Genomic DNA, 27,874 nt, shown 5'->3' with positions numbered 1-27,874 from the left:
ACGTGCTCACATCTCGCACAGCAGTATGCACCCTCGACTGGCTGCTCAAGGATTGCATACATGTGGCAAGATGTGCACTGGATGGCATTAACAATAGTGGAGTACATTTCCTAATGGGGATTGCACCAGACAAAAGAGTTAAATAAAAATAAATACAAAGTATTAATAAAATACAGACAGCAATTCAGCAATTCCTCCCTTGGAAACTCCCTGAATCCAAAGTCACTGAATCACAAGACACACTTACCGCTGTTTGCACTTACGCTCCGGTCACACCCAGCTCGTTCACACTCGCTAAGAAAAAGATTTAAAGAGATTTTTTTTTCTCTTTCCCCTCAGCAGCAATCCACCTTGCTGTTCAATGCACTTCCAAAAAAAAAAAAGGACACCCTAAGGTCATTTAGTAACTTAGGACACATTTAAGGAAATTTTTTCATTTTAATGAGTTTCTAGATTGATATTTATCACTGTAGTTTTTTAACACTCTATGCTGTTTCACTATTTCAGGACATCATTATTGCTGTCTACATTAGAATCATTTTCTTCTTCTATCACTATGTCAAAGTGCTGTCTTGATTTTTCACGCTGATGCACAGATCTTGCTGTCATCTGTTTTTTGGGCTTTGGTCGCCAATGTATTCCTATGGTTCTGCTCTTTGCACCCTGGAGTTCCTGTTCCTTCTTTTTATGCAATGATGGTTTTACTAAACCGGCACCAGTACTAATTAGGATATCAGTCTTTTCTTCACATTCAGAGTCATCATCATCAGCATGATCTGTGTGAAAACCAGTAGAAATTGAGAATTTAGACACCACTGAATAGAAAAAAAATGAACATATATATTGTATCCTGATAATTTATTTCTGGTTAAATTGAATCCTGTAAATCCCTTTCTTATAAAATGTCTGGTATTGTAGTAGAGAATGGGTGCTCGATAGTGATGAGCGAGCACTAAAATGCTCAGGTGCTCGTTGCTCGGGTTGAGCAGATTGGAATACTCAGGTACTAGGCCAGAACGACGAGCCCAAAGTAAGTCTATAAGAGACCCGAGTATTTTTACCGCGATCCCCCCAGGGGGTCCTTTAAAGGTCTAAAAACGTCTGAAAATGATGGAAACACTGCTCAAATGACACAGGGACATCATGGGGATCACCCCTGGAAGCATTCCTGAGTACTAGTTCACAGCTGCTTTAAACATTTTTTTCCGAGATTCATGCCATGTTTCCCGGTGCCACAAAAAACACACTAAAACGAAACCAAAACGGGTTTTACTGGGAAATATGTTAAGGTACATCCTTTGGAGGTTAATGACTTGCCTGTAAGGCCACATTATTAACCCCAGACCGAAATTTTTTCATGACACCCTTCTGTACGTCTTGTCAAAGGGGTGTTGGGGTGCGTCCAAATTTTTGGCAGCCATTGCATTCACTGCATAGGCAAACACTATGGGACACCCTCTTCCTAATAATGGGAGCATTTTTCATGAGGCCCTCCTGTACGTCTTGTCAAAACTTGTCAAAGGAGTATAAGCACCACGAGGGGTATGACAAGAAATTGTCCAAGTAGTGGACAACTTCTTTAAGTCCCATTGCAGTAACTTGCATTGGTTGAATTGTCTGATGCGGATTCCTTTTTAATCACTTCACTTATAAAACCCATTAATTATTATATCATACACATTTCTGATCATTCCAATATAGATTTCCCTGTAAATTGGGGCATAGACAGATATGTAATACTTTATGAGTGGTTCTCTTTTGAAAGGGAAATAGATACATATTTTCTTAACAGCATATTTTATCTATACATGAATGTTACCTTGATGTGCTTCTTGCTTAATGAATTCACCTGGCGTATAACAGTCAGGAGGCAGTGATAAATAGCGGACATTTCGCATGTCTGTCTGTAAAGCAAGGGATCAATTATTTTTCAGTTACTCAACTTTTTTTCCCTCTAAGGTATTTATTTCTGAAACATTTGGTTTCTTACATTTTGATGTGTAGGTCTTCAAATCACAATAGGTCAAAAACCATGCCATTAATGTCAATATGTAGGTACAGTATATAATTAAAATGTCTGTCATCTTGACAAGTACCCCACAATTCAGTATGTGTTTTAGCTTTTATACTCAAATGGGCCTGGTAAATCGCAAGCTATGTATCATATTTGTTTAAAAAAAAATTCACATAATTATGGTAATAATATTAAAGGGGTTGTCCAGACTAAGTACATCCACCATTCCCCCCAGCTTGGATTCTGTAAAAATAATGAAATGTGCCATAATTATCTGATGCCACCCCTGTGGATCCAGAACAGTGATGACATTGCTATTCACCTGTACCAGGACTGCTGCAGCCAATCACAGGCCGCAGTGGTCTCTTCAGGTCACCGGAACCACTTGTCATCAGAGAAACTAACGATCATGCAACTTACTCTTGCAGCCTTTCACAGGCAACAGTGATCACTTCAGGTTACCTAAACCGCATCTCAGCTGAAAATCACAGGTCACAATGGTCATTTCAGGAGCTGATGCAGACCACGGAGAAACCTGCTCTGAATCCACTGGGGCTGACTGTAGGTGAGTATGGCCACTGTTGGTTATTTTCACAGAATCCAATGGGTTAAAACTACATTTATCTTGGAAAACACTTCAAGTGAGAAATCTATTACCCACGTACTATGTACCATTTACCTGTCTCCCCCACGGGAGGCTGCTTCCTTTTTTAATGTTTGAAAAACGACGAGTTAGTATTTCCTTATTTTGCTTTTCACTGTCATCTTGTGGTAAATTGTACTTAACATACGAAGATGTCTAAAATAAAAGAAATGAGAATAAAGTTATGTATGTGCAAATATTGAACCTCAGTTTTGTGTGTTATTTCTTTTAAGGCTTCATACAGATAAGTGTATTACAACTCCGTACAACCGGTATATGGATCAATAAAACAGCAGGGTCCAATTTCTCTGAGCGGAGGCTCATTTTGCTCCTGACCCATTAATTAATATAACTTAATATAATTGTCCCATTTCAACTAGGCTTAGTCCATAGGCTCTGAGAGGTATGAGAAGGCAAACTGAGTTTTACTTATGCTCCCCAGATCCCGCACTTTGTCTCTGCCGATGCTCCAGCCTTTCTACATCAGCTAAAGCAGCGACATCATGAAAAAGGTGCTGCAGACAATTAAGAGTTCAGCTGCTTATGCCATCTATACCTGCAGGACTGTTAACATGTTGTCACCACTGCAGTCAGAGATCTGAACAGCGGCAATTATACAGCGCTGGACCTAAAGAAGGTAAGTAAAGCTCAGCCTGTAGTTTTACTGAGTCTACGGGCTAGAGTTAGTTAATAAAAAAGGGACAACCCATTGAAAGATGCAGCTAGAGCAGGACAGAGGGGTCTTAGAGAAACATCTACTTTTAAAAAAAATATGAATCACAGTAAAGTGAGCTACTCTAGCTTCAGAATCATCTGTTTATTGCGCAAGAACGAGATGCTGGCAGACATACAGCTCTTGCAAAAATTAAGAGACCACTGCAAAATGTTCAGTTTGTCTGACTTTCTCTTTATAGGTATATTTTGTGAGTAAAATGGAAATTGTTCTTTTATAGTATAAACTTCTGATAACATGTCTCTGAATTTCCAAGCAATACATTTTTTTTCTGACAAAAAAATGGTCAAAATTAAAAAAAAAAACAGTCCTTTCAGACCTCAAATAATGCAATAAAACAAGTTCATAATCATTTAGAAACAACAATACTAATGTTTTAACTCAGGAAGAGTTCAGAAATCAATATTTTGTGGAATAACCATAATTTTTAATCAGAGCTTTCATGCGTCTTGGCATGCTTTCCACCAGACTTTCACACTGCTTCTGGTGCAAAAATGTAAGCAGTTCTTCTTTGATTGATGACTTGTGACTATCCATCATCCCCTTGATTACATTCCAGTGGTTTTCAATGGGGTTCAGGTCTGGAGATTGGGCTGCTAATGACAGGGTTTTGATGTGGTGGTCTCTTAATTTTTAACAGAGTTGTATATATAAACTGGGTGAAAAAAATATCGAACACGTCACCAATTTGCTAATGTATTTCTAAAAGTTCTATTGACATTGAATTCTCACCACATGTAGGTAACAACCCATCCAATCCACGCAGGCAAAGTTCATAAAAGAAGTTATGTGTAATAATGAGAAATGGCACATGGAAAAAGTATTGAACACATGAAGAAAGAGAGGTGCAAAATGCCATGGAAAGTCATGACACCATCTGAAATCTATCAGTAATTAGAAAACAATTCTACCACTTAGTGAAAAATAATATCCATTGGTTCAACTGATGACCAATAAAATAGTTGTCTCATTACCAAAGTGACACACAAGAAACATGATGGGATAAATCAGTGAGCTGTCTCAAGACCTTTGTAAGATTGTTGTTGCAAAATATACTGATGGCATTGGTAACAGAAGAATTTCTAAGGTACTAAAGGTTACAGTGAGCACTGTTGGGACCATAATCCAGAAGTGGAAAGTGTTAGGAATATCTGCTGTGCACGCAATCGTCTTCCTTCGGTATTCCACACTGCGCCGCTGGTCAGTCTGTGATGGGGACAGAGCTAGAGCACACTTAGGTGGTGCAACTACACATCGTGATGCCTCACGTGTGGAAGTGGTGAGCAATGTGGGAACACAGGACGCTGTACTTCACATTGATTTTGTGGCCCGAGAGACATGGGACACTGTGTCTCCCGGTTGTCAGGCAATGCAGGTGAGTCGCCCACAGGGCAATGGGGTACTCGGTACCGGGTCCGGTCGCAATGGGTGATGTCACGGTGGCTGCGACCCGGTCCGTGACCCTGGGCCTCAACGTTAAAGGGAAAAATGTTTAAAGTTTGTCGTGATGCCACTTGTGGAGTTTGGTCAGTGTTGGTACCAACGCTGCATTAGGGAGGTCCCCTGGGGGATGTTGCGGCTGCCCAGATGTTACGCTTCCCACAGGTGAAGCGGGGTCCCCAGGGGTCCTATGGTGTGTGGCGTAGATGGTGTAACCGGTGAATAAATGGAGGAGACAAGTGATGAGGCTTTACCTGGTTTACTTGTGGGTTACAGGCCACAGTCCAGGGTACCAGGCATGGGTGATGGTGGTCCGGCCGACTCAGAGGCAAATTAGAGTTCTCTTTTCCCAGTATAGGTCCCTGAGCCTTTCCTACTTCCGCCTTTCTAAGTGAGGTCCCTGCTGCTTTAAGATTCCTACAAGGTCCTCCAGTTTCCCCCTATCCTGGGACAGGTACCTGCATGACAGGCAGCTTAAGCCTTTTTACAGGGACTCTCAGATGCCCCGGGCTCCTCCAGTGCTGCTGTAACTCAGGCGTGATGCGCTTCAGATCCGAGGGTGCACTGCCACAGTTTCCCTCTGAGCTATGCCTCTCTCCTGTGCTCCTTCCCTTCTGGCTGCTCCACATGCAACCCAACAGGATACTCCTTCCCAGAGGCTGCAGCTCCCTCATGGCTGCCAGGCCTCTCTGTCTGCACTCAGTTCCAGACTCCCTTCTACCTCAGTGTCTCTCCCAGACTGTTCTAGCTGCTCCTCCAGGTCAGGATACATAAAGCCTAGGGAAGCTCCCCTGAATCCTGGTCTTGAGCTCCCCCTCCTGGCCTGGATTCAAAATGTGTTGCATGTGTGTGCCTTACTTGGTGAAGAGAACTCCATTGCCTCTGAGCATGACATCACCTTCCCCGAAGGAAAAGCAACATCACTGCAGCAACCGGTAACCTGGGGTGCTGCACAGGCCTCCGCATTGCCTGGTGTTAGACAATGGTGGTAATTTGTGTCCCCTGCTGTTTAGGTGAGCAGGAAGTGGCTCCTTGGATATGACTGGGAGGAATGCATCACCTAATTATTACCCTTGGATTAGGGCTAGCTTTTTAAGGCCTGTTTGTAAACCATTTCAGTGCTGTTTATTAAGTTCCCTTGTGCAGGTGTAGGGTGAGTGTTTCCTGGTTGAGCTCTGGTTGCTTCTCAGTAGTTGCTAAAGGTCATTTTTGGTTCTTCTTTATTAACTCTTGTCCCGGTTTTCCTTTTGATTTTCATTTTTTTTTTTGCTAGCTTTGGATTTACTCTTGTACCTGACTTCACATCGTCCATGTCATCACGTCACATCTCTTTCGGAAGTGGGTGAAGAATATCCTGACCCTTGAGAATTTTCCTAGCAGTGGTGACTTGGGCAAAGTGCATCTGTGACTACACTTTTGCTGGTCTGATGTGAGTCGCTACAGAGTAGCTATTCCTGCGCATAACAGAAAGAATATAATTTCACCATAAACCGGCAATGACCAAGGGCTCCCCACAAGATTTCAGACATAGGTGTAAAATCAGAAGAGTTGACCAAGAGCCAAGAAGTACCTTTGGAGAGCTACAGAAAGAACTGAAATCAGCAGGTACAATTGCTTCAAAGAAAACTATAAGTAAAACACTCAACCTCCATGGCATGTATGCACGCTAACCACAAAAGACTCAATTGCTAAACAAAAAGCACGTTCAAGAACTTTTAAAGTTTGCTTAACAACAATTAGACAATTGTCTCCCATACTGGAACAATATGGTCCAGTCAGATGAGACCAAAATTGAACTCTTTGGATGCCATAATACACAACATGTTTGGAGGCCAAAAGGCACTGTATATCACCCCAAAACACCTTACCAACAGTAACATTTGGAGGTGGGAACATCATGCTGTATGGCTGTTTTTCAGCATACGGCACTGCCAAACTTCATATGATTGAAGGAAGGTTGAATGATATTCTTGACAAAAATCTGCTGCCAAATACCAGGATGATGAAGATGAAATAAGGGTGGACATTTCAGCAAGAAAATGATCCCAAACATACAACCAAAGAAACTATCATTTGGTTTCAGAGAATAAAAGTATTGCTTCTAGAATGGCTCAGCCAATCACCTGACCTGAATCCAATGGAAAATTTATGGAAAGAACCATAGCTCATAGATGAAGCCAATGAAATCTTCAGGATTTGAAGAGTGTTTGTGTGGAACAATGGGCAAAAATCACACCTCAGCAATGCATGGTGTCTTGAATCTGTCATTACCAACAAATGCTTTTGTATAATAAGTTAAATTTCAGTAAACATGTGAAATACTTTTTCTCTGTGTCATTTCTCATTATTAAACATAACTTGATTTATTGACATGTATGGTTTGACTTATTTGTCTGCATGGATTGGATGGGTTGTTACCGACAACTGGTGAGAATTTCATATCAATAGCACCTGTAGAAGACCCCTGAAATCAACTCTGGCTCTGAGATTGCTGGTGAGAACAATGGCGTAACACTTTTCCTCCACTTTAAGGACTGGCAATAAAACTTATAAAGCATTCAAAGTCGATGAGAAATTGGAGTTTACAGGAAAAAAATGTTAAGAAACATTCTTTCCTGTATAATGACTTGTATATAAGGCAAAATTTAAAAAGGATTTAAAATAAAAAATAATTTATGTAAACAAAAATTTAAATCTTTATTAAAAAATTGGAAATTTCAGTGTAATTTATGACGAAAGCAAGAACTTCCAAAAATTTGATGGAAGGGGGATTGTTATCTAGTGGTACTCCTAGACTCATAAAGGGTATGCCAGCAATTACAAGCAGGGTCATCTATACACCCTTGAAGGCACCAACTGCCTCTTTCAAATATTGAGAACGTGTAATCATGTTACTCTTATACTCATAAAGGATCTGCACACAGTGCAAAGCCAGAACAAAATTCTAAGGAGTGTCATCCATACACCCTTGAAGGCACAAAGTGGAGTGCCTCAAAAAAAATTATGAAAGTGTACTTACACTCATAAATGCTTTGCACACAGTGCAAAGCCAGGGAAAAATGATTAGGAGGGTCATCTAGTCATTCAGAGACCTTTGAGGCAACAACTGGTGGGCCCATTCAAATATTGAAGATTAAAAACACTTCATGCACTGCTGTCATCTGGTGTTGTGGAAAAGTCAAAGCTGATCCAGACTTGGTTCATTTTTTTCAGAGTTAGCCTGTCAGCACTCTCTGTTGACAGCCCAGAGCGCCTGTCTATTATGATACCCCCAATGTCACTAAAAACCCGCTCTAACAAGATGCTAGCAGCAGGGCAGGACAACATCTCCAAGGCATAGAGGGACAGCTCATGCCTGGTGTCCAGCATGGAAAACCAATAGTTGAAGGTCACAGAGGAATTAGAGAGTATGCTAGTTTTGTTGGCCAGGTATTGCTTGACCATCCTTAAAAACATTTCCCTCCTTGTCAAAAATATCCACTCATCAAGGCATTAATGCTGTGAAGATGTCATGAAATTGGCCCAGGCCTTTGGCAATGTACCACTGCCTCTGATGTACCTGGCTTGTGTCTCCCTCGCCTCTCCTCCTTGTTTGGGCAAGGAAGCTTGTGCCTTACTGTTAGCGTTGTCTGATGGGAATTTATTCAACATATTTTCCACAATGGTCTTCTAGTATAGCCCCATTTTAGTAGACCTCTCCACCTTAGGAAGGAGAGATACAAGGTTCTCCTTTTAGCTTGGGTCTAGCAGGGTGAACAACCAGTACTCTTTTTTGGACAAGATAAATGTAATGTTTGAATGCTGCAGCCAGTATCATTTTCCTCACCAACTGTTACACCGATGTCTCTAACTTGTGCCAGTTATTGCACTGGTTACCTATCCACTCCAGAGTGCAATATAAACTTATCACTCTCACCCACAAAGCACTCCACCATTCAGCACCACTCAAAATCTCCTCCCTTGTCTCAGTGTACCACTCTTCCTGTTTTCTCCGTTCTGCCAATGACCTAAGATTAACATCCTCAATAATCAGAACCTCCCACTCCCATCTCCAGTTGTGCTGCACCAATTGTTTGGAATGCACTACTCAGGACAATTCAATTAATCCCCAATACCCACAGTTTTAAGGGTGCCCTAAAAACACATTTTTTCAGACTGGCCTACCACCTCAACATATTTTCTTACTATCTCGGTGTTGCCCATTCAACATTTTCTTCACAACCAGGACCCTTGTATCATCTGTTCTCACACTCTTTATGCATTTAATAGCCCTTTGTGTCTGTACTTTTACACATACTGGTTGGTTACCGGTTCATGCAGCATTACATAAACACCCTATTTATTACATTATGGCTGGTCCGTACAGTGAAAGCAATTGTTACCATCCACCTTTCGTGTCCCCTATTTCCTCATAGATTGTAAGCTTGCGAGCAGGGCCCTCAATCCTCTTGGTATCTGTTGATTTATATATTATTGTTATTCCGGTATGTCTTTTATTTTCTGTTCAAGTCCCCTCTAAAACATAAAGTGCTGCTGAATATATTGTCGCTATAGAAATAAAATTATTATTACTATTATTATTAATAATAATGTGTGGGTCACGGGAAAGGCAGTGGTACATAAAGTGGGCTATATGTACCAAACTTCCTACAGCCAACACTTCCCTCTCTCGACCTTGATGGCTACTCTCCATCTTTTCCTCCTCTTCTATCTCTTCCTCCTCATTACCCTCCTCAGCCCATCAATGTAGGAAAGATGGGACAAAGCTTGTGTAGGTACCAGCTCGTGTTCCTCCTCCTCAGCCTACACCTTCTCATGTTACCCAATCTGCACTGAGCAGATGAGATGAGGTTGGTTAGTATCTCCTGTATTCGTTTATCTCCACCTGGCAAGCATGCAAAGCTTTAGCTTTAATTTTGAACCGTGACTGTTTAAGTAGGCACAGAAATGGGATTGTTGCACTGATTATGGCATCATTGCCGCTCACCATCTTTGTGCAGTCCTCAAAGTATTGGAGAACTGCACAAATGTCAAGACAGTGGTGTCACCTGATGGTACCAATCATGGACCCAGACGTTCGGCCCACCAAATCGGGTACTTGGATGACATGTTGGTGGTGGTTAGGCTATTAGTGGTCAAACTCCTGCTGATCTTGGCATGGCACAGGTTGAAAAGGACCATTTTTGTCTCAGAACTCTCTTTAAAAAAAGTCCCAGACTGGAGAACACCTAACTTTGTGACGGAGAAATTCACGAGTGTCGGTGCTCTGCGGAACAGTTGCCAGTCTTCTCCCTCTGGTCACCGCACTAACTTTTCCTGCCTGTTATGTTATTTTGTTGCTGATGATCCCTTCCCCTCGGCGCTGCTGACCTTGCTCTGCCTGCCAGCTTCCCAGGTTTAGTCGGTGACTTCGTCAAACACTTCCTGTGAATGTGACTGCTCTATGTTTTGTGGATCACTCCTACTGTCCCTCTTGGAATGTGCAGGATGAGAGGACACAATCAAGAAATTATGTTTTAAAGAGTTCCTTGGAGTGTCCTAGTGTGGTATCACTGGTCTCCTGGGACTCAACATGGTGAGAGGAATGAGGATCAGGGTGAGGATTAAGTGATTCGGACTGTAGACTGATGAGACAGGGCCATGTGAAAGACTTGGTGGTGCTGGCAAGCATGCTGGAAGCATTATCTGCTATCCAACCAACCACCTTTCACACTGGTGTGACTTCAGAAGTGGTGTCCCGTGCCTCCCTGCAAAGTTGGACAGAAAGCTATGTGTCGTGGATGGGCATGTTTCTTGTGCTCCAGCAATAGGCATAGTAATACCTTCCCCACATCCTCGGTGTCTGAGTACATCATCATCAGCACTTCCACTTCCGATCCCTTACCACGCGCCTTATGCAATTTCTAATTTCTGGGTCACTGAAAATGAAGTTTCTTTTAATAAATGTAACTACATTTTTGCAAGGAACCAAACAAATTGGTCAACTACAGCAGGCCAAGTGGTTTTTAAAAATTTTAAGCCATTGTAGTTTTGCACAAAGCAGGTTAAACTATATGGATGACATATTCAATTTTGGAACAAAAAAATTTGGTCAACAGTAGCAGGCTAGGTTTTTTTTAACATGTTAAGCCACTGTAATTTAAACAAAGCAGGTTAAACTGTATGGATGACAATAACCAATTTTTGTAACCAAAAAAATGTGGTCAACTGTAACAGGACAAGCGGTTTTCAACAATTTTAAACCACCAGAATTTTACACAGAGCAATTAAAACTGTATGGATGACTAATTGACTGCTGAAAAATATTCTGAACTTTTTTTGCATTTTATATGCCACCATAATATAACACTAACCACGCTAAACTGTTTGGATGACTAACTGAATCCAGAAAAAATGTGAACTTTTTTGGAGTTTTATATTCCACCGAAATGTAAAACTAAATACATTAAACTCTATAGATGACTAATTGAATCCAGAAAAAAATGTAAACTGTTTTTAGGAGTTTCATATTCCACCGTAGTGTAACACTAACCACGTTAAACTGTATGGATGACTAATTAAATCTATGAAAAAAATGTTTGAACTTTTTTTTTTAGTTAATTGCAGAAAGTATCTGATACAAACAGCAAAGCACAGGATTAGACCTTAGAAGGACTGTTAGCATGCTAGTTCAGCATCAGCACTAGTATCAACACTACGGCACTAGACAATGCTCGTCGAGTGCTGAGCACATCTGAGCACCCAGATACTCAAGTAATATCCGAGTATCACCGAGCACATTCACTCATCTCTACTGAAAACCTTTTATTACCATGTCTGCAATTTTACTGTGTATTATAAAGATAATAGGATAAATTGTATCTTACCCTTTGACGCACACGATAGAGACTACTTGTTAATATGTCCTTCATCTGTGAAACTTCTTCTGATGAATGTCTGCTTTCAAATTTATCTTTTCTGTAAGTTCTAGAAATAATGACAATACATAATTGCTTGCAACCAGTCATGTTTAGTAACTATTCTAATGAAGGTCCCAGCAAAGAATCAGGTAAAATAATGGTACTAATATGAAGCATTTCTGTAGTAAATGCAAATTTAATAAGCTAATTGTATCTGGATTGGATCTGTCTTGGAAATTTGGAGGCCATGTTATTTGTTTGAACTCTATGCCATATAACTAGTAATGAGCAAACCCGTGGATGTTCGGTTTTGGCAGGTATGTTGAAGCACCAGTGAAAGTTTGGTTCGGGACTGAACTTGACCCTGAACTCGGGCCCAATAAAAATCATTAGGGTCTCGAACTTCAGTGCTTCAAAATGGCTGTAAAATGGTGATAGTAAGGGCTAGGCGGCTGCAAAATGAAGCCAAATAGGGATAAGAAGCAGAAAAAAAGCCCTGCAAACAAATATGGATAGGAAAATGGCTTAACCTAGAATAAAAATAAAGTATAAATTATAATCTTGAACAAAGAGGCAAAGGTGGAGTAGGAGATTGAGGAAGGCATGGTGGTATAGGTGGAAGAGGCGGAGTAGTAGGAGGTAACCAACACTGTTTTTCTTTTAATCTATTTTTTGAGGAAACCTCAAAAAAAGTGTAATAATCTGCTGGCCACACTCTTTCTGCATAGAGGCCATGTAATACTCTGCAATTTTTATTTTGAAAACAATGAGGAGAGTATCAAATACAGTATATATGGCCGTGTTGCTGGTGGTGGTGATGTAGCTGCTGCAAGGAGAGAGAGAGCATGGGTGATCTGTGTATGCTACGCACACAAATGAAACGCCTTCCTCTGCTGCAAGCAGGTGACAGTCCATTGTGTGTAAGTTCGTAGGCCCGAGTATTGTAGGATGAATGGTGAGGCCAGAACAAGTAGAAGTGGTATTAGATTGGTTGGCTGAGGGTGCCTTCAGTCCCTTTGCTTTGTATTCCACCAGGTCCCCTATTGAAAGTGCAGATTTGGCACCTGTGGCTCATGGTCTTCCACCTCACTCCCTTGCAAATCAGGTAAGCAGTCTGAGCCCCTAGTCATGCAGCACTCACTTTTGGGTTTTTTATGTCTCTGCTGGCTGTGGTTCCATGGGCCATCTACCTGGCCCTGCCCCACAATTCAAAGAGATTGAGTGCACTGATGCCCAACCACTTGTTCTGTTGGAACATGATTATGTGGGAGGGGTATTCCAAACAGTCAGCAGACCACTACAGCATATCTCTCATGATGCTGATGACGAAACACAGGTGCCAGCTGCTGCAGCTTTCTGCTATGTGTGCACTGGCAAGGATGGCTGGGTTGAAGACTGGGTGGAACAACATGTGGGGGATTATTATTATTTCTTTTTAGAGCACCTTTGATTCCATGCTGCTGTATATGAGGAGGGGTTACATACAAAACACAAATAGAGATGAGAAATTATAGCTTACATTTCTGTAAGCTGTTCTCAAGGCATGGGTTTTCAAGTTCCAAATGTAGGTGATAATTGGATGTGTTGGGCCGCAGAATTCTACAGGATTGGGAATACTCGGGAGAAGTTTTGCAGGCGATTGGATGAGGAACATACAATTGTGGAGGAGATAAGGAGGTCTTGGGAGGACCAGAGATTATGTGGTGGGAGAGGTTCATAGATATATGGGGGAGACAGATTATGGACGGCTTTGTAGGTCAGTGTTACTAACTTGAAGTGGATACTTTGTGGAACAGGGAGAAAATTAAGGGATTTGCAGAGGGGAAAAGCAGAGGAGTAGTGAGGTAAGAAGTGGATTAGTAGGGCAGCAGAGATAATGACAGACTTGAGAGGTGTGATAATGCAATGGAGGATGATGAGGTCCTAGACCACACATGGTGTCAAAGCCATGCGAATGACTTGGGCAGTTCGTAATTAGAGGTGGTTATGCTGCCCCAGCTGCACAGCAAACAAGGGAGAAGGGTCAAAAGCTCCGAGGCTGGCCCCTTGGTATTAGGTTGGTTGCTACTGTGCACCATGGCCAGCCCCTGACCTTTTATCTGTCCATGTTGCCTCATCCTCATACTCCGTTTCCTCCACTGTCTCTTCATGCGGTCAGAAAGTGCGGGCTGTCTGTGTGCGCTTTTGGTGTTCTCACCATGTTGCTGCTTGCCTATCTGAAGTGCAGCCTCACTTCTAACTACATGCTCTCTGCCTCATATAAATAAATAATTAACACATGACTAATAACAAAAGACTGTCATTGCCAAACAGAAAAACTGATGTGTACCGGTGTGCGTCAGATAAGATGTACCCATAAGGTGGAACTCCACCTTGCATATGCTTGAGAGACTGTGCGAGCCACAGCAGGCAATAGTGGAGATTTATACAAACAGCTGGTATTGCTATGGGGAGCAATGTTGCAGCTACACATTTGTTGAGTATTATCATCTGATTCAGAGAAAGATTTGTAGTTAAGACAAGTAGAAATTATTCATGTTTCATGTGTGCCATTGGGTGATTGCTATTCCTTTTACACATAAATTGGATGAATTGAAATGGGTACTGTATAATCTCTGCAAGACTTTTAAGTTGCCTTGCAGTGGATACGTCAGATAAGTCATCAAAACTGTTTGATAAGGGAGATAATATCACTGGGTAAAAGTAGTGCAGGCTGAGTCTGAGAGGGAAAGCTTTTTGGTGCATGTCCTTCTCATCACCGAAGTTTGGGGGATGTTTCTGCAGCGCCCCAGAGTCCTGGTCGTTGCAGTAACGTCGCTCTGCCACTAGGGGGAGTGATGTTACGTCTGATTGCACTAAAGGAGTTTACCTGACCAGGTAACACACACCTACACTTCACACTCCGGCCACCAGAGGGAGTGATTCTATCTAGTAGGCCACTCCTCACACTCTGGTAAAACTGGGGGTTGGACAGGAAGACAAGGAGAAGTAACTGGGAAGAGCTAGAGAGAGGACCTGTCAGGGATGGGATCCTGACAGATTCCTAAGCAAGGACAAAAAGCGAGGAAACGGGAATACAGCAAAGAGGCGATAGGACCAGAAGGAGTCGTGCTGTAAGATCTAGGCAACATCCTTCTGAGGCGCAAACAGTCGGTGGCCGGAACGCCGAGCAAGTAAGAGACTCTAAGCATTACTGCAAACCACGGCAGGATAGCCAATTATAGGTTGGCTGTCTCACCCAAATCACCTAAGCAGACAACGGAGGCAGCTGTGGGAGAGGGGCGACGGGTGCATCCTAACCATATCATCTGGGGGACGGAGAGAACGAACATCAGAGACAGACAGAATCAGTTGTGAGGACTATCCCGGGGTGCTCAGCAGGGAAGGACTACAACACACAGGCGCTAGAAGGTAGACGCTGATTCCCACCTGTTAAGGGGACTCCTGATGTGCCTTCGGACCGGCCGGTCTCAGACAGCCCTGTTAACAGTGCTCTGGATTGAGTACCTCGAGACCTTCAGTAAAGAGGTAAAGAGACTGCAACTCTGTGTCCTCATTATTCATCGCACCCCACACCCCAACATCATCACGTTCTCAACTTTCACTGGACGCCCCTCAGCAGGGTCACGGACCGGGCCTAGCCACCGTGACAACCCCAGAATTGAGATGCAGCGGCCCGGTACCGGGTGCCCCTCGGCCCTGCGGCAGTGGGGGCGCTCCAATTTGGCATCATGAACAGGATCTACTTAAGTCTGAAGAATCAGGTCATGTGTGCCTTGGAATTGTGATTTGTTGTGCTTGGACTGTGACTTATTGCAAAGACTGTGCATTGCTAATTGCCTCCAAGAGTTCCCGCCACAATTCGCCATTGCCGCGCACAGAGGGAGGAGCCTTAGCTTCGTGGGTGGAACCGGTCGAGAGAAGCGCGGAACGAGGAAGCGCAGTAAAGTGCCAACTCCGGAAGAGGAACTCCGACCTCCAGCAGGTTAGTGGGAGGAAGGGACAGCCATGTCCGAGTCGGGAGGAGCGGAGGCGGCGGTCGCAGCCGTGGACACAGGGGCAGCTCCGGTCCCCGCAGCGGACATAGCCGCGGCCCTAATACCACCACCGGTTGCCGCGGAACCCGCTGCCCCCACCAGCCAGTTGGACACTGCCGCTACCACAAAGGCCATAATGCCCTTCTCTATGCCGTACCTGCCCGGAGCGACCTGGCTCCCACGATACTCCGGGGAGTCGCATACGTTCACTGATTTTAAAGAAGGGATCTGCAGCCTGCTTGAGTTCTATCCCCTGACAGAGCCTCAGAAGGTTCATATGATAATCGGCCAACTCTTTGGGGCGGCTCTGAGAGAAGTGAAGTCCTGGCCCGCCGCGGATAAGGGAACGGCACAGCAGGTTTTTGCAAAGCTTAAAGCCACCTTCGATACCCGTACTACTACAGAAATTAAACTGACTTTCTATGGATGCAAACAGAGACCGCAGGATAGCTTACGGGACTATGCCCTTAATCTCCAGGAGGTGCTGCGGGCCATTAAGCAGAGTGACCCCGGCAGCATGCAAGATGAGGATAAACTCCTGAAAGAGCGGTTCATTGAGGGGCTCCTGTGCAGTCACCAAAGGGGCCAATTACACTTCTTGGCCATGCAGAATCCAGACTTGACTTTTGCGCAATTCAAGGATAAAGATATCCAGGCGCTGCAGGAGCGACAGCCCAGCCGTGCAATACCACCCAGGAGTCCCACTCTCACATACCACCAGGAGGTGGCGCCGGATGCCCCAGTCGCCGCCGAGGCCGACGCCCAGAGCCTAGAGGACGACTCCCCTGCAGGACTCCGCCTCCAGATGCAGGAGCTGACCAGGAGCGTTGCTGCTCTAGCCCGGATGGTGCAGTCCCTACAGGAGGCCCCCAAGGAGAAGATCCAGCTGGCCTCCAGACCAGAAGATGTCCCCTGGATGCGACAGAGGAGGACTCCGCCGACCAGAGGCCGGGACGACGATCGCTTCCATCGGGACGGACGACCCATCTGCCGCCGCTGTCACCAGGTGGGCCAACTGGCAAGATACTGTCCTTTAAACGAGCAACCCCTGGGGCAAAGGGCCAACCCCCAGGAGTAGGATGATCAGGCCCGCAGCATTGGAGAGCCAAATACGTTGGAGGACGGCCAGTTCTTCCTGTTGTGATCGACGGTATCCCCATGAACGCTCTGCTGGACACCGGTTCTCAGGTGACGACTATGCCTTACGTGCTTTATAAACGGTATTGGGAGGACACCGATATTACTCGTGGCCCCGATGACAATTTCACCATCATAGCCAGTAATGGTCAGCCATTGCCACAAGTGGGGTATAAAGAGGTCACCATCAAGGTGGGGCGGGTGGAATTGAAGGCCCAAGGGATTGTAATCGTTGATATTGACCGCCGTGAATGTAATCCCATGATGACTATCGGTACCAATGTTATAGAAAATTGTCTTGCAGAAGTTATTGTCTTGTTACAACAGGTAGCAGAAACCGCTGGCTACAGTGAACAACGCGCCCTGCAAAAAGAAATCAGAGCTCTGATGCAGAGACAGCAGGTAGAGCTGACTGGTGGTGAAATTGGTCGTGTCACTGTGAGTGATTCAAACCCTATCGCGATACCCCCCAGGAGTGAGATGTTAATATGGTGTCGGGCAGCCATAGGCCTCAGGGGTAAGGACTACCAGGCCCTGGTAGAACCCGTGTATTCAGACAGTAGGCCTACTCTCCTGACAGCCAGGGGGGTGGTCGACATCCGACAGGGGAGGGTGCCCGTACGTGTCCTTAATTGTGGAGAGGAAGAGGTCCACCTTACCAAGTATGCCCGCTTGCCAAACTGTTCGCTGTCAATAATAGTGTGATACAGACACCTGGACCCTTGGCCCCGTCTAACCTGGCGGAGGACAACGGTTCTGCAGGGCACTCGAAAGATTGGTGTCGAGAATTGCATGTGGGCACTGACTCCACCCCATCCCACCAGAAACAGGGGGCCTACAGGGTGGTTCACGAGTACGAGTGGGTATTTAGCAAACACCCCTTAGATTTTGGACAGGTGAAAGGGATCCAACATCATATCCCCACGGGAGATCACCGGCCCATAAAGGAGAGATACCGCCCTGTACCCCCAGCTCATTACCAGTGTGCCAAGGACATGTTGCGAGAAATGAAGGAGGCTGGGGTGGTGAGAGACAGTTGTAGCCCCTGGGCAGCTCCATTAGTCCTTGTAAAAAAGAAAGATGGCACAATGAGGATGTGCGTTGATTACAGGCAGTTGAATCGCATTACACATAAGGATGCATACCCACTGCCCAGGATAGAAGAGTCTCTGGCTGCCTTAAAATCTGCTAACTACTTCTCCACCTTAGATCTCACCAGTGGGTACTGGCAGGTTCCCGTGGCGGAGGCGTACAAAGAGAAGACGGCCTTCACGACACCGATGGGTCTCTGCGAATTCAACTACATGCCCTTCAGATTGTGCAATGCCCCGGGGACGTTCCAGAGGATGATGGAATGCTGTCTGGGGCACAAGAACTTTGAAACCGTACTGCTGTATTTGGATGATGTCATTGTCTTCTCTAAAACCTATGAAGACCATCTGAAGCACCTGGCTGAGGTGTTTGAAGCCCTGTCCAACTTTGGCTTAAAGGTGAAACCGTCCAAATGTTATAGGCTGAAACCCAAAGTGCAGTACCTGGGCCATGTGGTGAGCGCTGAAGGAGTAGCCCCAGACCCCGACAAGGTCACGGTGATCCAAGACTGGCCGAAGCCCAGCAACCTCCACGAAGTCCGGCAGTTCCTCGGGCTGGTCGGCTATTACCGACGGTTCATCAAGGACTTCACCAAGAAGGCCGCGCCCTTGCAAGACCTGTTGGTGGGCCACTCAAAGAAGACCAAGAGGAAGAATGCCCCATTTGACTGGAACGAGGGGCTGGAAGGATCCTTCACTTGTTTGAAGTCGGCACTGATGGGAGAAGAGGTGCTGGCCTACCCCGAATACGACCAACCGTTTGTGTTATACACGGATGCCAGCAATGTGGGATTGGGAGCCGTGCTGTCCCAGGTCCAGAAAGGCAAGGAGAGGGTGATCGCTTACGCCAGCAGGAAGCTCCGTCCCACGGAAAGGAACCCTGACAACTACAGTTCCTTTAAACTGGAGTTCCTTTCCATCGTCTGGGCAGTGACAGAGAGGTTCAAACACTACCTGGCCTCGGCGAAATTCACCGTCTTCACGGATAATAATCCGCTGATGCACTTGGGTACAGCCAAACTCGGGGCCTTGGAACAGCGGTGGATGGCCCGGCTGTCCAACTACGACTTCACCATCAAGTACCGGGCAGGACGCAAGAATGCGAACGCCGATGCCTTGTCCCGGATGCCCAATATTCCAGAAACGGGGGAGGACCCGGAGGCACTTGAAGAGGTAGAGTTGCCTGTGTTCCATCGCCCCAAAGCCGCTCAGTACTCCCATCATGTGAAGAACTGGTACAAGAACCAACAGGATGCCATGCTGAATCCCCTGCCCCATCACGGATGGGCGGAGACCCAGGATGGTGACCCCGCGGTCCGTCGGGTGAAAGAGCTCCTGACGCAGGCAGGGTTGCATCCCAGCCCAGATCTACAGGAGACACGACAGCTGTGGAAGGGGAGAAGCCAACTGTTTATCCATGATGGCAAGCTGTGCCGGAGGAGTATCGACGCGCGTACTCATGAATTGGTATGGCAGATAGTGGTGCCGAGGCGAGATGCGCCCATGGTTCTGGGAGCCTACCATGATGGAGCCGGACACTTCGGATGGAAGAAGCTGGAGAGGCTACTCCGAGGGAGGTTCTATTGGATTGGCATGAAGGGAGCCATTGAGAAGTGGTGTCGGGAGTGCAGTCCATGTAGCCTACGCAGGAAGGACCGTGACAGCCAACGGGCTCCCTTGCAGCCCATCATCACCAAACGGCCGCTCGAACTGGTCGCGCTGGATCATGTGAAGCTGACAAATAGCCGGTCAGGCTATATCGACGCTCTTACCATCGTAGATCACTACTCCAGATTTTTGGTGGTTGTACCTGTCAAGGATCTAACAGCCAGGACGGCTGCCAAGGCCTTCTAGCAGTACTTTTGTAGGCCCCATGGGTACCCGGAGAAGGTACTGACCGATCAGGGACCAGCATTCGAAGCAGAGGTGTTCCAAGAGTTCTGCCATCTGTACGGGTGTAAGAAGATCAGAACCACACCGTACCATCCCCATCTGTGAAAAGATGAAGCAAATGGTGATCGACTTACTGAAGACCTTACTCGCACAGGAGCGGAACCTGTGGCCAACAAAGTTGCCTGACTTGGTGGACATATACAATCATATCCCAGTAAATTCCACCAACTGCACTCCAGCGTACCTGATGCGAGGAAGATCTAGCAAGTTACCCATTGACCTGGACATGGGGGTCCTAGTCCCCGAAGATACCTCACCGGATGCAGATTGGGATGCAGAAAGGCAGCGAAAGTACCGCAAAGTACAGGAATGCGTGGAAAGAAGTCTCACCCAGGCTAGACAAAAACAAGAAAGAGACTACAACCAGCATGCTCCTGCGATTCCCTTGTCACCCGGTGAGCACGTACTCAAACGAAAGAGGAGGCTACACAAACTCGACGACCAATGGGAAGCGGAACCGTATACCGTCCTGCCATCCGATTTCGACAACACGAAGGTTTGTCTCATCAGCAAGGATGGAGGGGAGACCTCGACGGCGATATCCAGGGACCACCTTAAAGTCTTCTCTGATAAGTTGAGAGAGAGGGAAACGGATCCAGGAACCTCCCCACCTGTAGAAGAGAAGATGATACACAGTGTTCTTGGCGATTTTCCCCAGTCCTGGATTCAGATAAATGAGGCCATCGTGGTACCTCTCCTAACGTTCCATCAACCAAATCCACTAGAACTAACAGTGGTGCCGGATCATCCAGGCCCGCAACCTCAGCAGATCCCGCCCAAAGATGCCATGCCAATCGTTGAACCGGCAAGTCCTCCCTCTGCTATTGGCGAACCTGCCGTACCTACTGTTGGTAACAGCAGCTCTGAGACCTCCAGCCTGCCAGTGCTACCCAGACTCACTAGAAGCGTAGCTAGAAGACAGTGCACTACACCAGCGGTAGCAAGCATAGCGGGCCCTGTTAGGCCAATAGCAACCCCTGCGCTGCGAAGGTCCACACGCAGCACCCAGAATCAAACTCCCCTCCGCTACAAAACTTGGAGGTATTAATGAGGGCTGCTATTTAGTTGAAAATGGTTGTGTGCATATCTTTTGTTACAGGTTTTAAAATGGACAAACAGAGTAATGGACAGTGAATTGCTCCAAAAACTTCTAAAGGGGACCCCTTTGTTTACCCGGGGTTCCCGCTGATTCAACCACTGAACTGAGAGTCATAAACTGTGCATGACCTAACTTTCGCAACGTTCAAGAGTCCTCACCTCCCATAAAGGGAAGCACTGTTAAGTTTAACTGTTATGATATTTCAAAATTTTGTGTGTTTTCTGTTAACATGTATTGTTGTTCTTGTTTTCCCAGTCTGGGAGTACTGGATTTAACTGGGGGGAGTGCAGCGCCCCAGAGTCCTGGTCGTTGCAGTAACGTCGCTCTGCCACTAGGGGGAGTGATGTTACGTCTGATTGCACTAAAGGAGTTCACCTGACCAGGTAACACACACCTACACTTCACACTCCAGCCACCAGGGGGAGTGGTTCTATTTAGTAGGCCACTCCTCACACTCTGGTAAAACTGGGGGTTGGACAGGAAGACAAGGAGAAGTAACTGGGAAGAGCTAGAGAGAGGACCTGTCAGGGATGGGATCCTGACAGATTCCTAAGAAAGGACAAAAAGCGAGGAAACGGGAATACAGCAAAGAGGCGATAGGACTAGAAGGAGTCGTGCTGTAAGATCTAGGCAACATCCTTCTGAGGCGCAAACATTCGGTGGCCGGAACGCCGAGCAAGTAAGAGACTCTAAGCATTACTGCAAACCACGGCAGGATAGCCAATTATAGGTTGGCTGTCTCACCCAAATCACCTAAGCAGACAACGGAGGCAGCTGTGGGAGAGGGGCGACTCTAGGGTCCCGGAAGAACTCCAGGCCTACCCCGTCATACGGGTGCGTCCTAACCATATCATCTGGGGGACAGAGAGAACGAACATCAGAGACAGACAGAATCAGTTGTGAGGACTATCCCGGGGTGCTCAGCAGGGAAGGACTACAACACACAGGCGCTAGAAGGTAGACGCTGATTCCCACCTGTTAAGGGGACTCCTGATGTGCCTTCGGACCGGCCGGTCTCAGACAGCCCTGTTAACGGTGCTCTGGATTGAGTACCTCGAGACCTTCAGTAAAGAGGTAAAGAGACTGCAACTCTGTGTCCTTGTTATTCATCGCACCCCACACCCCAACATCATCACGTTCTCAACTTTCACTGGACGCCCCTCAGCAGGGTCACGGATCGGGCCTAGCCACCGTGACAACCCCAGAACTGAGACGCAGCGGCCCGGTACCGGGTGCCCCTCGGCCCTGCGGCAGTGGGGGCGCTCCATTTCTATGTCTATGTTACCTCCTCTTCCTTCACAGTCTCCTCATTTGGTCAATGGAACACCTGCACTACCAACTATAGTTGGTCTATAGGGCTATTTAGTTTGGAAAAACGAAGACTAAGGGGTGATCTTATTTTAATGTATAAATATATAAGGGGACAGTACAAAGACCTTTCTGGTGATCTTTTTAATCATAGACCTGAGACAGGGACAAGGGGGCATCCTCTACGTCTGGAGGAAAGAAGGTTTAAGCATAATAACAGACGCAGATTCTTTACTGTAAGAGCAGTGAGACTATGGAACTCTGTGCCGTATGATGTTGTAATGAGTGATTCATTAATTAGATTTAAGAGGGGACTGGATACCTTTCTGGAAAAGTATAATGTTACAGGGTATATACACTAGATTCCTTGATAAGGCGTTGATCCAGGGAACTAGTCTGATTGCCGTATGTGGAGTCGGGAAGGAATTTTTTTCCCCATGGTGGAGTTACTCTTTGCCACATGGGGTTTTTTTGCCTTCCCCTGGATCAACATGTTAGGGCATGTTAGGTTAGGCTATGGGTTGAACTAGATGGACTTACAGTCTTCCTTCAACCTTAATAACTATGTAACTATGTAACTTCAGCAGAGCCAGAAGGAAACTACAGCAGGTTGATCTGAAAATCATCTGGAGCTGTGAATGGGGACCAAAGAACATGCAGATGTGTGGCTGGTGCCGTGGTGTATGATAACAGGTGAAATCTCGTAGCAGCTCTAGACCTTGCTGGTGTGTCACACATTTCTTGCCTGTGCTGAATTTGGCAGTGCAGAGCTTCCTTAAAAATGACATAGATATGTCAGAGCTGCTGCTTAAACTGTGAGACATCTGTGTCTGTGCACTCTACTTTGCATATGTTGGAAAGACTACTGTGCGAGCAGCAGCATACAATTGTGGAGTCTGAGCTGCAGCACGCACAGTGCAGTCGATCTGCACAACAACACCACTTCAAGACGAACAAATAGGCCTCAATGTGTGTGCTGTGTTGTGCTTCTTTGAGTAACCACGAACATGGCCAGTGCTGATAACGCCATCACCATTACTATCCCACTTATATGCCTCATAGAAAAACAAAGCTTCAAACGATGGTGGATGAGGTGGTGGCACAAGAGGAGAAGGAGGAGGAACAGGGACCAGTCACACTATTATTAGGCCAGGCATCTGGGCATGTCTTGGAGGATGGGTTCCTTTATCAAAAGCAGCCAGGTAGACAAATGTCCAGCCAGGGTACAGTTTTGGAGGATGAGAAGGAGGAGGATGAGGGTCAACTGTGTTCACATCAGGGTGGCACTCAAAGCAGCTCACCGGCATCACTAGAGTGTGGCTGAGGGAATACAAGAAAACAATTGATACAGAGTAATCAGACTGTACACCTACCACTAAGACAGCTTGTCATTGCCTCTGGCTGCCTGGCACACATGAGGCATAATATATGGTGCTGGGACTGCGCAACTACCGCTGAGTTGACTGGATTGTTACAAGTTCTGATTACTGGGTAGCTATGCTGCTGGATTATTTCTTTGTTCTAGAAATGGCAACAAGACGGCTGATTCCAATTGTTTATTTCCCAAACTACTAAAAAAACACACACCAGTTCAGAAAAAATATTTCTTAACCCTAAATGGCAACAAGATGGCTGATGCCAATTATTTATTTCCCAGACTAGGACCAGAAAAATTATTTCTGTGCCCTAGAAATGGCAACAAGATGGCCGATGCCAATTACTTATTTCTATATTATTATTATTTACCGTTCGGGTTCGCTCATATCCCTACATATAACTCAAAACTATTTTGAACAGTTTGCAGTGTGGCAGGGCATGTTATTGCAAAATACGCCACTGCCAGTAAGTTATAACTTTGCCATTATTGGTGTTGCCACCCAAGTATTATTTTTTCACCTAGATAGCATGCATCCAACTGTTTGCTTAAAAACATACTGGTGTAACCAAATTTACTTTGACTAGTAACACAGAATCTTAATAGCTTATAACAGAAAGTTATCTCACTAAAAATGATTAAAGTAACATAAAGGGAATCTGTCAGTAAGCAGAAAACCCCAAACCACAAATATGGATATGATGGTCTTTAACCCTTTAACGACCAAAGGTATTTTTGTTTTTGAGTTTTCATTTTTTGCTCCCATTCTTTCCAGAGCCATAACTTTTTATTTTTTTGTCAAAATGGCCAAGTGAGGGCTTATTTTTTGCGGGATGAGTTGTACTTTAGAACGACACCATTAATTTTGATATAGCATGTAATGAAAAATTGGAAAAAAATTCAAAGTGCGGTGAAATTGCAAAAAAAAGTGCAATTCCATAGTTGTTTTTTTTTAACATGTTCACTAAATGCTAAAACTGACCGGCCATTATGATTCTCCACGTTATTTACAGTTCACAGACACCAAACATGTATAGGTTCTTTTTTTATTTAAGTGGCGAAAAAGTATCCAAAGTTTGTTAAAAAAAAAAAAAAAAGCATAATTTTCCGATACTCATATCGTCTCCATTTTTCGTGATCTGGGGTTGGGTGAGGGCTTAATTTTATGTGCAGAGTTGATGTTTTTAATGATACCATTTTGGTGCAGATGTGATCATTTGATCACCCGTTATTGCATTTTAATATAATATTGCTGTGACCAAAAAAAAACGTAATTCTGGCATTTTGAATTTTTTCTCATTACACTGCTTAGCGATCAGATTAATTATTTGATTCTGTACTCGGTGATACCAGATATGTGTATATTTGATTTTTTTATTGTTTTATTTTGAATGGTGCGAAAAGAGGTTGATTTGAACTTTTATATGTATTTTATAATTTTAATATTTTTAGGTTTTTTTTACTTTTGGCATGCTTCAATAGTCTTCAGGGGAGACTAGAACCTGTAGTTGTCTGATCGCCTCTGCTACACACAGGCGATGATCAGCTCACTTGCTATGCACACCGACCATCGGGAGGCGCTCATAGCAATCCGGCAATGACAACCAAAGAGGTCTGCTGGAGACCTCTGTTTGTCATGCCGACCCATTGGTGACTTGCGATCATGTGATGGGTCACCGATGGGCGAGATTTACGACACGCTTCTGGTAAGCACGAGTTAAATGCCGCTGTCAGAGATAGTAACATAGTTATTAAAGTTGAAGGAAGACTTTAAGTCCATCTAGTTCAACCCATAGCCTAACCTAACATGCCCTAACATGATTACTAGATTGACTAGTCAACAGCCGTGGGTGGATCGCAATTCCACCCTCGGCTGTTACGGGCACATGTCAGCTGTATATATCAGTATATATCAACCTTTATATTATTTATCTGTTGCTGCGTTTCTGAGAAATCAGTGTTTTAATTCACATGCAAATATGTGTCAAGTGCTCTGGGCATAGCAGAGCACTTCCTGAGCCTCTGCCTCCCGAGGTTGTTTCCCTGCAGATCACAAACCTCTTTGCCAGATTGTTATCTCGGTGTCATATCTGGTGCCAGGCAAACAAATCAGACAGTGAGCTATCAATCTAAAAATGCTGGTAGTGGTAAGTGAAGCAATCTCAGGAAGCAGAACCTCAGGAAGTGTTCTGTCATGCCCACAGCACTTAATACAGCATTTATATAATAATAATAATCTTTATTTTTATATAGCGCTAACATATTCCGCAGTGCTTTACAGTTTGCACACATTATTATCGCTATCCGCGAAGGGGCTCACAATCTAAATTCCCTATGAGTATGTCTCTGGAATGTGGGAGGAAACCGGAGAACCCGGAGGAAACACACGCAAACACGGAGAGAACATACAAACTCTTTGCAGATGTTGTCCTTGGTGGGGTTTGAACCCAGGACTCCAGCCCTGCAAGGCTGCACTGCGCCACCGTGCTGCCCGTATATATTTGAATTAAATGCAACAAAATATGAAAGACTTAAAGGTCTCAATAGATTTAGCAAAAAGCTGCATTCCCATATTTGCAGTTTGATATAGCAAATACCTTCATTCCCATATTTGCAGTTTGGGGTTTGATCTAAAGGTACCGTCACACTAAGCGACGCTGCAGCGATACAGACAACGATGCCGATCGCTGCAGCATCGCTGTTTGGTCGCTGGAGAGCTGTCACACAGACCGCTCTCCAGCGACCAACGATGCCGAGGTCCCCGGGTAACCAGGGTAAACATCGGGTTACTAAGCGCAGGGCCGCGCTTAGTAACCCGATGTTTACCCTGGTTACCAGTGTAAAATGTAAAAAAACAAACACTACATACTCACCTTCACGTCCCCCGCCGTCCGCTTCCTGCTCTGACTGAGCGCCGGCCCTAACAGCAGAGCGGTGACGTCACCGTTGTGCTGTGCTTTCACTTTGCGGCCGGCCGGAGCTCACAGTCAGTGCAGGAAGCGGACGGCGAGGGACGTGTGACAGACATCAGAGGGTGAGTATGTACTGTTTGTTTTTTTACATTTTACACTGGTAACCAGGGTAAACATCGGGTTACTAAGTGCGGCCCTGCGCTTAGTAACCCGATATTTACCCTGGTTAGCATTGTAAAACATACACGGCGATCTGACGACCAAATAAAGTTCTGAACTTTAATCAACGACCAGCGATATCACAGCAGGATCCTGATCGCTGCTGCGTGTCAAACACAACGATATCGCTAGCCAGGACGCTGCAACGTCACGGATCGCTAGCGATATCGTTTAGTGTGACGGTACCTTCACTGACAGATTCCCTTAAACTTAATCATCTTAAGTGAAAGTAAGATATCCTTTTGTGACAGGTTACCAAGATGGTGCAGTTGCCTGCTTGCTCATATATGTGGCTTTGAGGGGGTAGGGGAGGTGGATTCCCTTTATCTTAATCCTCTTAAGCGAGAGTGAGATAACCTTCTATGACATCTTATCAAGATAGTACAGTTTCCTGTATGCAAATAAATGTAGGTTTTGAGGGTGGGGGGTGATCTTACTGACAGATTCCCTTTAATATTGCTTTAACTTTTTCAGCAATCTGTTGCAATTTGTGTCTTTTACAGTGGGTAGGAAAGTATTCAGACCCCTTTAAATGTTTTACTCTGTTTCATTGCAGCCATTTGGTAAATTAAAAAAAGTTCATTTTTTCACATTTATGTACACTCTGCACCCCATCTTGACTGAAAAAAAACAGAAATGTAGACATTTTTGCAAATTTAATAAAAAAGAAAAACTGAAATATCACATGGTCATAAGTATTCAGACCCTTTGCTCAGACACTCACATTTAAGGGTACTGTCACACTCTGCAACTTTCCAACGATCACGACCAGCGATACGACCTGGCCGTGATCGTTGGAAAGTCGTTGTGTGGTCGCTGGAGAGCTGTCACACAGACCGCTCTCCAGCGACCAACGATGCCGAGGGCCCCGGGTAACCAGGGTAAACATCGGGTTACTAAGCGCAGGGCCGCGCTTAGTAACCCGATGTTTACCCTGGTTACCATCGTAAAAGTGAAAAAAAAACAAACACTACATACTCACATTCTGGTGTCCGTCAGGGTCCCTCGCAGTCT

General features: G+C 45.2%; 1 protein-coding gene across 2 annotated transcripts in view; it reads right to left on the bottom strand.

Annotated features, from left to right (window-relative positions):
- Positions 1-421: 421 nt before the first annotated feature.
- SLC9A4 (solute carrier family 9 member A4) overlaps positions 422-27,874 on the bottom strand; it is a 102,389-nt gene continuing 74,936 nt past the window's right edge. The window contains exons 9-12 of one of the 2 annotated variants that reach the window (XM_077296656.1): positions 11,697-11,796; positions 2,694-2,813; positions 1,820-1,904; positions 422-776 (exon numbers count right to left, since the gene is read on the bottom strand). In XM_077296656.1, the coding sequence (XP_077152771.1) occupies positions 499-776; positions 1,820-1,904; positions 2,694-2,813; positions 11,697-11,796 (583 nt within the window). In that variant the 3' untranslated portion in view covers positions 422-498. The remainder of the gene's footprint in view (positions 777-1,819; positions 1,905-2,693; positions 2,814-11,696; positions 11,797-27,874) is intronic. The other variant, XM_077296655.1, reaches the window with a different exon arrangement.

This window comes from Ranitomeya variabilis, chromosome 3 (assembly GCF_051348905.1).
Source record: "Ranitomeya variabilis isolate aRanVar5 chromosome 3, aRanVar5.hap1, whole genome shotgun sequence".
NCBI classification, from domain to species: domain Eukaryota; kingdom Metazoa; phylum Chordata; class Amphibia; order Anura; family Dendrobatidae; genus Ranitomeya; species Ranitomeya variabilis.
Note: the sequence above shows the minus strand (reverse complement) of the source record. Positions and strands in the feature narration are given on the sequence as shown.